Source organism: Callospermophilus lateralis, chromosome 3 (genome assembly GCF_048772815.1).
Source record: "Callospermophilus lateralis isolate mCalLat2 chromosome 3, mCalLat2.hap1, whole genome shotgun sequence".
Classification (NCBI taxonomy): domain Eukaryota; kingdom Metazoa; phylum Chordata; class Mammalia; order Rodentia; family Sciuridae; genus Callospermophilus; species Callospermophilus lateralis.
The window spans coordinates 190,856,485-190,868,230 of NC_135307.1; the positions used below are offsets into that span (position 1 = coordinate 190,856,485).

Genomic DNA, 11,746 nt, shown 5'->3' on the forward strand with positions numbered 1-11,746 from the left:
TCTCATGCTAAATGCAACCTGTTGGTGGCGAGTTTCTCCAGCCGGGGTCAGCTACTCACAGCCCACCCCCACCATTCCTAAAAAGAAAGTTTCACTGGTGCCTGGTCCTGCCTGGTTGTCTAAGGATCAGCAAGGGGACTGTTGGGTAGCTGTGACAGAGACTCTGTGGCTCACAAAGCCAAAATATTTACTTTTCTGGCCCTTTAAAGAAGTTTGCTGCCTCTGTTCCACCTGGATCTACATGTCCAGTTGGGCACAGGTGACCCTGCCCAGGCAGCCTGCTGGAGCTGGGCCAGGTTGTTCTCCACTGTTGTCTTTAACCGTGATGATGTGGGCCTGGAGCCCGCAGGCAGGGGTCCAAGGAGCATCCCTTGCTTGGGGGCTGCTTGGCTGGCTTCCTTAGAAAATGCCGAGGGCATGGGGCTGGCCCAGCTGCCTCCTTGACACGAGGCCACTCAGAAGAGGAGGGCCCGGGGGGATCATTCCTCCTCTGAGCTCCCAAGGGAGCTGCCCCTGTTCAAGGAGCAGCCAGGACGCAGCGGCTGAAGGATGTCCCCCCTCCAGCCGTGCCATGGCACCTCTCCTGGCGAAGCCTGAGCAGAGTGAGAAATTGGGGGTGAACTTGGACTCTGATTGCTTTTTTCTTCCAAGGGGACTCGGGTTCGGCCTCTAATTCCTTGGAACTTGAATTTTCTTGCACTTTTGGTGGCAAGGAATCTTGGGACATTAATTTATCCCAAGGAATGTCATAAAGAATTCATATTCGAATGCGAATGTTCCGCTGGCTTCTATTATAGGAGTGTATTTAATCTCACAAGCAAAGCTCTGATGAGCCACCCCGGAAAACAAAGCTGGACAGAAAGTGAGGTGACAGAAGCACTGGAGAGTTCCTTTTCACTGAGCACTGAGCAGCCTTCATCTTGACTCACTGAGCGTGCTCCTCCCTGGCAGATGCGGGGATTCGAGAAGGCAGGGACGGCCCAGAGGTTCGGGAGGTCGAGCAGGAGCACCCCAAGTTTCAGGCCAGCCTCAGCAATTTGGGGTGGCCCTCAGCAACTTTGAGACAGGGTCTCAAAATATTTTCAAAGTTTTTTAAGAGCTGGGGAGGTAGCTCGGTGGTTACGGACCCCTGGGCTCAACTCCCAGTACAAAAAAAAACAAAAAAAGCCAGGACTAGTTGAAGACAGCTCGAGAGGAGGGAGATTCAAAAATATACCCTGCCTGACCTGCGACTCTGGCTCACTGGGCTGGAAGTGCCTGGCACAGCTTTGTTAAGCCCCAGGCTCTCTTCCTGGCAGCCAGGGTGGAGAAGGCTGCCCTGGGTAACCCCGCCACCGTCTGGTGTCCCTCCAGGCAGCACGGCTGACGACTGACCTTGGCAGCCTGCCTGGTGCTCTGCCCCTTCCTCTTTCTGCCCTGGTCCTGCGGGAGGGGAGGTGTTCTGGTGAGCAGCAGGGCAGCTTTGTCCCTCTGGTGGGCCTGCAGCCCAGGACAGTGAGTGCATGGGGAAGCAGGGGACGGCATGTCAGCAAGATGGGCCAGACCTGAGCATGACCCCAAATAACACTTGGGTGGAATTTTCATCCTGGCTGACCTAACTCAAGAGTCTCTTTCTCACTTGGTTTGAAGCCTCGAAAAGAATAGAAGGATGTTAAGGATCGGTCCCCTAAGACCCCTTGTCTGCACCTCCCTGGCTGGGCTGATGCACAAGCTTTGCTCCTTTCTCCAAGGAGCCTTCTCCAGAGGAAGACAAGTCCCCTGGCTATGGGCCTTCATAACACCCTCTCAACAACTCCCCACCTTTTATTTTTTTTGGGGGGGGGACCAGGTATTGAATACAGGGGCACTTAACCACTGAGCCACTTCCCCAGCCCTTTTTTTTTTTTTTTTTTTTTTTTTATTTAAAGGGGCTCTGCCTAGGGGCTCGCTAAATTGCTGAGGCTGGCTTTGAGCTCACGATCCTCCTGCCTCAGCCTCCGGAGCCGCTGGGATTACAGGTCCCCCTTTCTAACTTATATCAAAAAACTGAAATTAACAGAATTTCTCAACCATGACACAGCTGGCATGCAGGGGCCAGATCTTTCTTTGTAGCTGAGCCATCCTGGGCACCGTGGGCTGTTTGCCAGCATCCCTGGCCTCCGTCCACTAGATGCCAGCAGACCTTCCCGTCTCCCAGTTGTGACAAAGCATTTGCAGACATTGCCCAATGTCCAGACCAGCTCCACAAGCGTGCAACCCCCGCAGTCCCAGGGCCTCCGCGCAGAAGGGCCTGTGCTGGGTCGAAGGCTCTGCTGAAGCTGTCGTGAGGCTCTTCTCCCCGTCGGTGCAGCCTCACGGTGAGCAGCGCAGCGTATCCCCTTCCATTCTGCAGCGAGTCATTAGCTGGTGATGGAAAGGCTGAGTAGCCTTTGAACATGGGCCCTGCAGATTATGTTGCTGGAATTAATTGGGTTCCTCCATTTTTAAGCCTTCAGTCCTCCATCAATGGGGGCTCTGGGGACTACGGGACACCACCTGCCTCTGTCACTCCTGTGTCCCCAGTGTTGGCAAACAAAGTGTTCAAAAATACTTGAGGAAGCAGAGCACGTGGGAGGAGCTGGATCTGGACCTGTGGCCACCCTCCCTGCCCCCGGCTGAGGGGCTGGAGGGAGGAATGTCCTCAGCCCCCACCCCCACCCCGTGTCGGGGGTGAGTGGCTCTGGTCATCAGCCGAGCCGCCCCCCTCCCCACGGCTGAGGGAACATTCTTCCAAACTCCTCATGCGTGTGGAACGGCAAGGGTGGCTTTGCGGTCTCGGGGCCTCTCCTGCAGCCCTCCATATGCTGCGGCAGCTGGACGGGCAGCAGTGCCCAGATGTCCTAAGATGAGGCTGGCCTGGCGGGGTGAGGGACTGCTGCATTTCTGAGCCCGGGGGCTGGACCCAGACCTTCCCCTGGCATTACTTCCTGCCAGTTCAGCTGCCCTCCCGTGGGACCCTGGCAGGGGGCCAGCTGTGGCTCTCAGCGTCTGACCAGCCAGCGGCTCAGGAAGCCAGTGAGCACCCGGAAAAGGTCACTGGGACCAAAGCACTTGAAGTGGGACCCAAATTTCAGAGAGACAGGGAACTGGGGCTTCATCTTAGAAAATAAAAGTCAAATTGATAAGGATGAGCTTATTTCTTCCCCCATCACGGCCAGTGGCACCCCTCCCCAGTGGAGGGCGGCTCCTGGGCTCCCTCACATTCTGCCGCTTGGTCTGGACGGGAGCTGGTGACAGGGTGGGTCCCTTTTGTGGAACCCACCAGGCGGTGCGCGTCTCTGTGTGGAATCTATAGAATTCCTAATTTCAGGAACCATGAATCGTCCCGCAGGTCGCTGTCAGCAGCCCTGAGCTTACTTCGGGCTTCAGTGTGAGGAGCAGTGTCCCCACTGCTGGGCTGGTTGGCCCCAGGAGGAGGGTCCATGATCCTCCAGAGAGGACAGGCATGGCACGTCACAGGCGGTGCTTCCCCTGGGACGTGGTTTTATCAGCAACATGAAGCACGTGGAAGGGCAAGGGCATGGCACAGCGTCCAGGTGCCCAAACCAAAGCTCCAGCTGCCCGCGCTGCCGCCCTTCCCGGGTCAACCAGAGCCCCCTCCGAGACTCAGCTCCCCTCAGTCTGCTTCTGTCCTCCTACCACCCCACCCGAGCAGCCCCCAAAGACGACCTGTCCAAACCTCCGGAGCTGTGGACACGGTCCCCTACCTGGCAAAGGGGACCCTGCAGGTGTGGTTAAGCATCTTGAGGTGGGAAGGGTGTCTTGGTGGCCCAGGTAGGTCACCGTAACACAGGGACCCCAGGAGAGGAGGGAGGAGAGTCAGAGAGACAATGGGGCAGGAGGGGAAAGCAGAGCCAGAGGGGCTGGCTCGGAGGGAGCCTGGGTCACCCGGCCGCTGAGATTGTTAGGCGGTTGGTGCTGGTGACGAAGGGGCAGCCAAGAGCAAGGAATGCCGGCCACTTCCAGACGCAGGGAAAGACGGGGATGGACCATCCCTGAGCCTCCAGAGAAAACACAGCCTTGATGACCGTGACTTAGAGACCTCTGACTCCCGGGACTGGAAGAGCTTATGGTTGTTGCCGGCGCTGCGTTGGTTACAGCGACGATCGATCAGAAACAGCACCAGAGGACATTTCCTCTCCCCCGTGGGCTGAAGGCCCGCCTGGCTGGCTTGCCCCACAGTCCTCCACAGAGAAGCCAGAGGCGGCGCGTGAAGAACCACCAGGGTCAGCGCTCCTTCCTTCTGCAGCCCTCCCCAGCCCTTCAGATATGGTCTCTCTCCTGAGGGCTTACGTGGGAAGCTTGGTCCCCAGGCTGGTGATGTTAGGTGGTGACAGGATCCTTGTGGGTGAGGTCATTTCTAGTCTCACCATGTGATCTCTCCTTCTCAAAAGCAATGCTGCCATTATAATGCCACCCACTGTGACATCCTCACCTGAACTAACAGCTGAGGAAGCCTTTTTTTTTTTTAATAAAGTACTAAGCCTAAGGTATTTTGTTATAATAAAGACTAATGCAGACTAATACACCTTCTCATGGTTTTCCGTTGCCTTGGACTAAGATCCAGACTCCTCATCAAGGCTCATGACGCTTTGCCTGACCTGGCCTGGCCTTCCTCTCTTTTCTCTGCTCCAGCCCAACTTGGCTCCCCTCGCATGTTCCAACTCGGGTTGTTCTCTCCAGCCTCAGGGACTTCGCACTTGCTGTTCCCACTGCCTAGGAAGCTCTTTTCCCAACTCATCTCATGGCTCTCTTCCTGAGAGATCCTGTGGCTACCACCCCAGCCATAATTCCTTTTTGAATATTGGGTATAGAACACGTTCTCATTGCTAGTCGTGCATGAGCTGTTGACCATTTTTGATAGTGTGATATCAGCTACAGTCCACCACTCAACAAAAGTCAGGACTTTAGCAATCGTGGACTCCTCTCCCATGGTCCTCTTCCCCGTCCCGTCCCTCCTCTCTTCCAAGGGAACTGTGTTCTGGGTGCTCTACTCAACCCCCTCTTACTTTCCTTTTATGTAGTTTTATCACGCATGGGGGCGTAGGTTCTGTGACCAAAACTTCAAAATTGTCTCACACCTGGGAAGGTATGAATCGCTGTGGTCATCCATTACCCCTGTGTATCTGGCCCCCATCACTTGCTTGCTTTTAAATCTAGAAACTCAAGTGTGACACAACGCCTCAGATACTTGTCTGTGTGTGTGCACATGATCATGAGTACACAGAAAACCTCAAAACACTCATTGGGAATTCACAATGTGTGCCAGAAACATCCACAGCTAGTTAACGACTCCGTTATTCTGGACCTGACTCCTCCATGTACTCAAAAAAGACCAAAAACCCTGCACTGGAGTGGTTGAGACCTCATTAGGAGACCACGGGCAATGCACAGGCCGACACTAGCCTTGATGTGATACATATACACAATGGAGTATTACTCTATGAAAAAGAATGAAATTATGTCGTTTCATCAAATGGTAAATGGAAGGAACTGGAGACTAGACTACTAAGTAATAAGTCAGATTCAGAAAGTCAAGGGTTGAATGTTTTCTCTGATATGCAGAAGCTAATCTAAAGTTAGGGGGAAGAGAGAAAATAAAAGGGGGCAAGGTCATAAGAGAAAGATCAGGGGAATAGAAAAAGGGGATTGATGGGGAAAGAAGAGGGATGGGATAAGGGGAAACATGGAATGAGTCTGATCTAACTTTCCCATGTACATATATGAATATACGACAGTGAATCCCACCATTTTTTAAATCCACAGACACCAATTCTTAAAAAAAAAAAAAAAAGGTAAGTAAATAGATCAGCAGAGGAAAGGAAACAGGGAAGGAGGAGGGGACGGGTAAATACTGGGAACTTAATTGGAGCAAACTATACTGCATGCATTTATGATTATGTCAAAATAAATCCTAATGTATAACTTATGAACCAATTTTTAAAAAAATTTTTAAAATGTTATTTGAAGCATTGCTGCTAATAGCAGAAATACTAAGAATTTAAAGTGTCCATTAATGAGGATCTGATTAAAGAAATTGTAGAGCATGTATTCATCACATTAAAAAGGAGGTTGGTCTACAGGAACTGAGAACAATTGGGAACAATTTGAACAGAATGTTACTATTTGCATTTTAAATAGAACATGTAGGTCAGGCAGCAATCTGGGAAAGCTGAGGCAGGAAAATCACAAGTTCTAGGCCAGCCTGAGCAAATTAGTTAGAGCTTGTCTCAAAAAATAAAGATGGGGGGCTAGGGATGTGGCTCAAGCAGTAGCACGCTCACCTGACATGCGTGCGGCCGGGGTTCGATCCTCAGCACCACATACAAGGATGTTGTGTCCGCCGAAAACTAAAAAATAAATATTAAAATTCTCTCTCTCTCTCTCTCTCTCTCTCTCTCTCTCTCTCTCTCTCTCTCTCAAAAAAATAAAATAAAATAAAATAAAGATGGGGCACTAGGGTAGTTGCTCAGTGGTTAGAGTGCTTGTCTAGCACGTGTGAGGCACTGGGTTCGATCCTCAGCACCACATAAAAATAAATAAAATAAAGGTATTGGTCCAACTACAACTAAAATATATAATATATGTAAAGATGGGGAATGTAGCAGTAGGCCCTGGATCCATTCCAGCAATGCAAAAATAAACATTAAAAAATGGTATACGTCACTGGACTTGGGCATAAAAACCTGTACATCCCAACTACTCAGAGCTTGAAGCTGGGGACCACCTGAGTCAGGAATCACTGCCATCTAGGCAATGTAGCATGACCCTGTCTCAAGAACATAAAAAGACATATGTGCAAATATGCTTGTATAAGAACATATTAAGACTGATTACAGGGATTGTCTGAAGAAGGACCTTGAAAGACTAAGGGTTATGAGAGAGAGGACTTCCACATTTTGTATATATTATTTTTCATTTTAAAACTTCTTATTTTGAAATAATTTTGAGTTTCCAAGATAAAGTTCCCATATACCCTCGACCCAGTTTAACATCTTGTAAATCCCTGATAACGTCTGTAAGAACCAAGAAATGAACACTGGTGCAATATTATAAATGAAACTACAGACTTGACTCAGTTGAGGGCTGTTCCTATGGATCTTGTGCCCCAGGATATAGCCTGGATGTCTCAGAGCACTTAGTGAACATACTTTCCAACTGCTTAAATTTTATCCTGAGCATGAAAATCTAATCATTTCTCCTGAGCATGAGTTACTTTTAAAAGCCTAAACATTTTTTAAAAACTAAATGTGCATGGGTGCAGTGGAGGATCCCTGTGAGCCCAGCAGCTCAGGAGGCTGAGGCAAAAGGATCATAAGTTATTTTTGACATAGAGTCTAAGTTGCTGAGGGTCTTGCTGTTGAGGCTGACCTTGAACTTGTGATCCTCCTGCCTCAACCCCCCAAGTCAATGGAATTATAGATGTGTGCCATTGCACCTGGCTCATATCTCCTAGTTTTTAAAGGCCAAGAACAAATGAAACACAGCCATAGGCTGGAAGAAACACTTAGGCTTAAATAGAAAAACAAACACAAGGCAAAATGAAACCACCACAAACTATTTTAGGTCTTTTTTATTTGGGTGGCCCTGGAGGGTCAGGGGGAGGTCTAAAGCTGCTTCAACAATTTAACACGTGCATCTTGTGTTTTCCATTTTTAATTAATCTATAATTTTTTGCCTTTCGTAGTATTTTGATGAATTGGTGATTACATGTAATTTCTTGGAGTGTACCTTCATGATAATCAGAATGAAGATGGGAGTGGGTAAAAGAAACAAGCTTACAAATGGTTACTTTTGGAAATTTGTACCTGTAGTGTTTCAGGCTGAATTAAACCCATAAATTAACCCTTAACAACAGCAGGGGTAGGAGGGAGTGGATTAAGTTAAAAAAAAATACTAAAAGATGACTCATGGACCGGAATTGTGTGGCTCAGTGGTAGAGCGCTTGCCTAGCATGCATGAGGCACTGGGTTCGATCCCTGGAACCACATAAAAATAAAGAAATAAAATGAAAGTATCGTAAGTATTGTGTCCATCTACAACTAAATATATATATATACATATATATATATATATATATATTCATGATTATCTTTAAAAATAATTTTATCTTTTTAATCATTTATTTGTAACTTAACAAAATGTTGTCAAATTATCCAAATTATATGAACATTATGATCATACAAGTGGGTTTTTGTTTTGTACGGTAAGCTGAACCCAGGGGTGTCTTACCACTGAGCCATATTTCTTAAATATTGAGACAGGGTCTCACTAAGTTGCTTAGGGCATCACTGTTGCTGAGGCTGAACCTGAACTTGTGATCCTCCTGCCTCAGCCTCCCGAGTGGCAGGGATTATAGGTGCGCCACTGAACCCTGCTTATCATAGTCTTCACAGATCTGGAGCTCTGCCTCTCCACTGTAGACATCGGGGCTCAACCCAGCTGGGATTAGGAATGTGACTTGGCTCTGCTGACCGGGTGATTCAGAAAAGAAAAACACTGAGCAACTCTCATCGAAAAGGTCTGTGGCAGAAAGACGCTGAGTCTTCTGAGAGAAGAGGGGCTGGTTCAAGGAAGATTAACGATGGCATGGACGCAATTTCCCCTTGTGCTCGATGGGGCAGTGCTGTTTGTTCTTCTGGGCCCAGTTCTACACATGGTTTTGATCATCATTCCTGGAAGTACAGCCTCAAGTCTGTCCCCCAAAGTCTCAAAAGCATCTCCCAACACCTTAAAAACCCTTTCCCCACTTAATTAGCTTAACAGTCAGCTTCTGTTGCCTGGGCCCACTGATAACCAGGTTTGCAGAACAGCCACAACGGCCCAAGTTAGGACAGGAGTCTGTTTCCAGATCTGCATTAGTCGGCTTCCCCTGAACAACAGGTAAGAGGCAAAAGCTGGCCACCTTTGTGCTCTACTCCAGGTCTCAGGCACTCACTTCAGTGAGGCCTCCAGAGGAGCAGTCAAAAGTGACCTGTTCCATGGGCTGGGGATGTGGCACAAGCGGTAGCGCGCTCACCTGGCATGCGTGCAGCCCGGGTTCTATCCTCAGCACCACATACAAATATTAAAATTCTCTCTCTTAAAAAAAAAAAAAAAAAAGTGACCTGTTTCAATCTCTTGACAAAGACTACACCTGTTCAAAGAATGAGTTACGATGTTCCACAGTTAAAGTGATGACTATTCTAATTCTGAATGTGATTCTTAAACAATATCACCATTTCATAATAACAAGACTCTGTACCAGAGGTTGCAAATTGGTGTATAAACCTGGCCTGTGTTAAGTGTGTAAGACTTCTGTCCTGCAACAATGTTTTTAAACTTTTTTTAAAAAAAAGTATATTTATTGCCAGAGATACAGAGAGTTCACATTACATCTGTGATTTCTGCTCTTAAAACAAAACAAAACAAAAATCTGATTATGGCCTGCCTTCAACAAGCAGATGGAGGGTCGAAGCCCCCCTTTGACAGGCCATGTGTTCTTCAGCTGGCCACTGATATACAAGAGTATACCAAATTTTTACTTTTAATTTTGTTGTATACATTGTAAGCTGGGTATATGATCTGCAATTTCATTAAAAAAATTTTAATAAGTAAACAAATATAAAACACCTACATTGTACACTGTTACAAAATACTAGAATAGAGTAAATCAAAACAGAAAATGCAGATAGAGGAGGAGGGGTGAAAAGAAAGCCTGGATTAGAAGATTTCAAAGCAAACCAAACAATAATATAGTTTTATTAAACATTTATTTCTGTAGGATATATTCTATTATTTGAAGTAGAAATAAGACCCAAATAATATCTTATTAACAATAAACTGACACTAAATATATCATCTGTGATCAACTCAGTAAGACTAAGTATACATCTTAATTCTAGATGTATGATTTAGAGTTTTGATTTAAAGAGGTGGAAAAATGCAAGTGAGGCAAAAGTAAAACACAAATCCTATCACATTATATCTGATGTTCAAGGCACCCTCTAAATGCTGAAAACTCAAGAAGGTTCTCAGAGAGGGTATTATAATCCATTAACATTACATTACAACCAAAAAGCTCCTTATAAAAAGGAGGTCGTGTAGTCAGATAAGGAATACTGGATTCTTCTCTATATTATGGGAAGGATGTAAATAAATATATCTTTGAGGTATGACAACAGTCACTTCAGTACTGTGGAAATGACCCATCAATTTTGGCAGCCCAGGCCATGAGTCCCCCCACAACATCCTGAACCATTAAAGAGTCTAACTCTTGGGCCGCTGTTAAGGACTGCAGGATCCTCACGGCTTTCTGGGAGTCATTTCCTAGTTTGCAAATCACATAAATGGAGAGTGCAGTCCCTTCTTGAATACGCTGCTTCCCTTCCTGGATTGCTTCTCCCAGGAGTTTCAGGCTTTCCGCATCCCTCCGTTCTAAATGTTTCAAAGGGATGTGAAGGGCATGAGGCAAACGACAGATGTCCACCTCCACTTTAGGCCTGACATCCAGCAATAAATGGGGTGCCCCAGAATCCAGAAGTCGCTTATAGTCAGTGACAGAAACACGCTCCTCTGGGCTCAAAACCCGCAGGGAACGGCACTTATCGGTAGCTGAAGAGCCACAGAAGGCCTCATAGTCCTGCAGGTCGGTAACAGTGGGGCGCTCCCCGCAAGCTGCACAGTCGGGCCTGCGCCTCCGCAGCCGAATACAGCGGAAATGCCCTCCCAGAGCGTCAAAGAGCAACAGACTGCCACTGTAAGAGGGACCCAGGCCTGCAGCGATCTTCAGCACCTCCAGCGCCTGCAGGCAGCCCAGGACCCCAGTTACCACACCGAGCACCCCACCATCTGCACAGTTGGTCACCGTCTCTGCTGGGGGTGGCTGAGGGAAAACGCAGCGATAGCAAGGCCCACCGTCATAGTGGTAAACTGTGATTTGACCTTCGAAGCGCAGGGCGCTGGCCGACACAAGAGGACGGCAGGCCAGCACGCAGGCGTCATTAACCAGATAACGAGTGGGCACGTTGTCGGAGCAGTCGGCCACCACGTCGTACTGGCGGACCAGGTCTAGCGCCGTGGCTGGGGTAAGCGCTTGAGCATAGGGCACGCACTCCACCGCCGAATTGAGGCGGCGCAGCGAGGCGGCGGCAGAAAAGGCTTTGGCCTGTCCGGCCAGTGCCTCGCCATGCAGCACTTGGCGGGCTAGGTTGCTCATCTCTACCACGTCGTAGTCCACCAGGCCAAGGCGGCCCACGCCGGCTGCGGCCAGGTACTGCGCCAGCGGGCAGCCGAGTCCACCACAGCCCACGATGAGCACCGACGCGGCAGCCAGGCGCAGCTGTCCGTGCACGCCCAGCTCTGGCAGTACTAGCTGCCGGCTATAGCGCAGAATCTCTTCTCGGGACAGGGCGGCCTTGGGCAGCAGCGGCGACACCGGAACCAGCCGTTCTGGCTCAGGTTCTTGTTCTGCCAAAAGAGCTGCCGCCAGCCGCTGCTTCAGAGAACTCAGCTCCTCCTCACGCCGGGCAACTTCAGCCTGTAAGGCGAGCACCTGCTCAGGGGCAGCCATGGCGACCTCCTCCGGATATGGTCCTGAGAAGCACTTCCGTATCCGGCTTACTGTCTCCTAGCGACTAGAATAAACTAAAACAACTTCATAAACTTGAGAAAAGACAACAAATGGGTAGGCATTTCCTGAAGAAGTCTTCCGACTCAATTTAAAAGGTTCACAAGTCCTGACTACTTC

The 11,746-nt window shown here is 48.7% G+C and overlaps 1 protein-coding gene across 1 annotated transcript; it reads right to left on the reverse strand.

The window, feature by feature from the left end:
• Nucleotides 1-9,787: 9,787 nt before the first annotated feature.
• Mocs3 (molybdenum cofactor synthesis 3) lies at nucleotides 9,788-11,655 on the reverse strand. The gene has a single exon (XM_076849179.2). The coding sequence runs from the start codon at nucleotides 11,567-11,569 to the stop codon at nucleotides 10,187-10,189; it is 1,383 nt and encodes a 460-aa protein (XP_076705294.2). The 5' UTR covers nucleotides 11,570-11,655; the 3' UTR covers nucleotides 9,788-10,186.
• Nucleotides 11,656-11,746: the final 91 nt, after the last annotated feature.

What these genes read in the sequence shown, in the direction of transcription:
- Mocs3 (XM_076849179.2), bottom strand. Translation starts at nt 11,569, where the DNA reads ATGGCTGCCCCTGAGCAGGTGCTCGCCTTACAGGCTGAAGTTGCCCGG.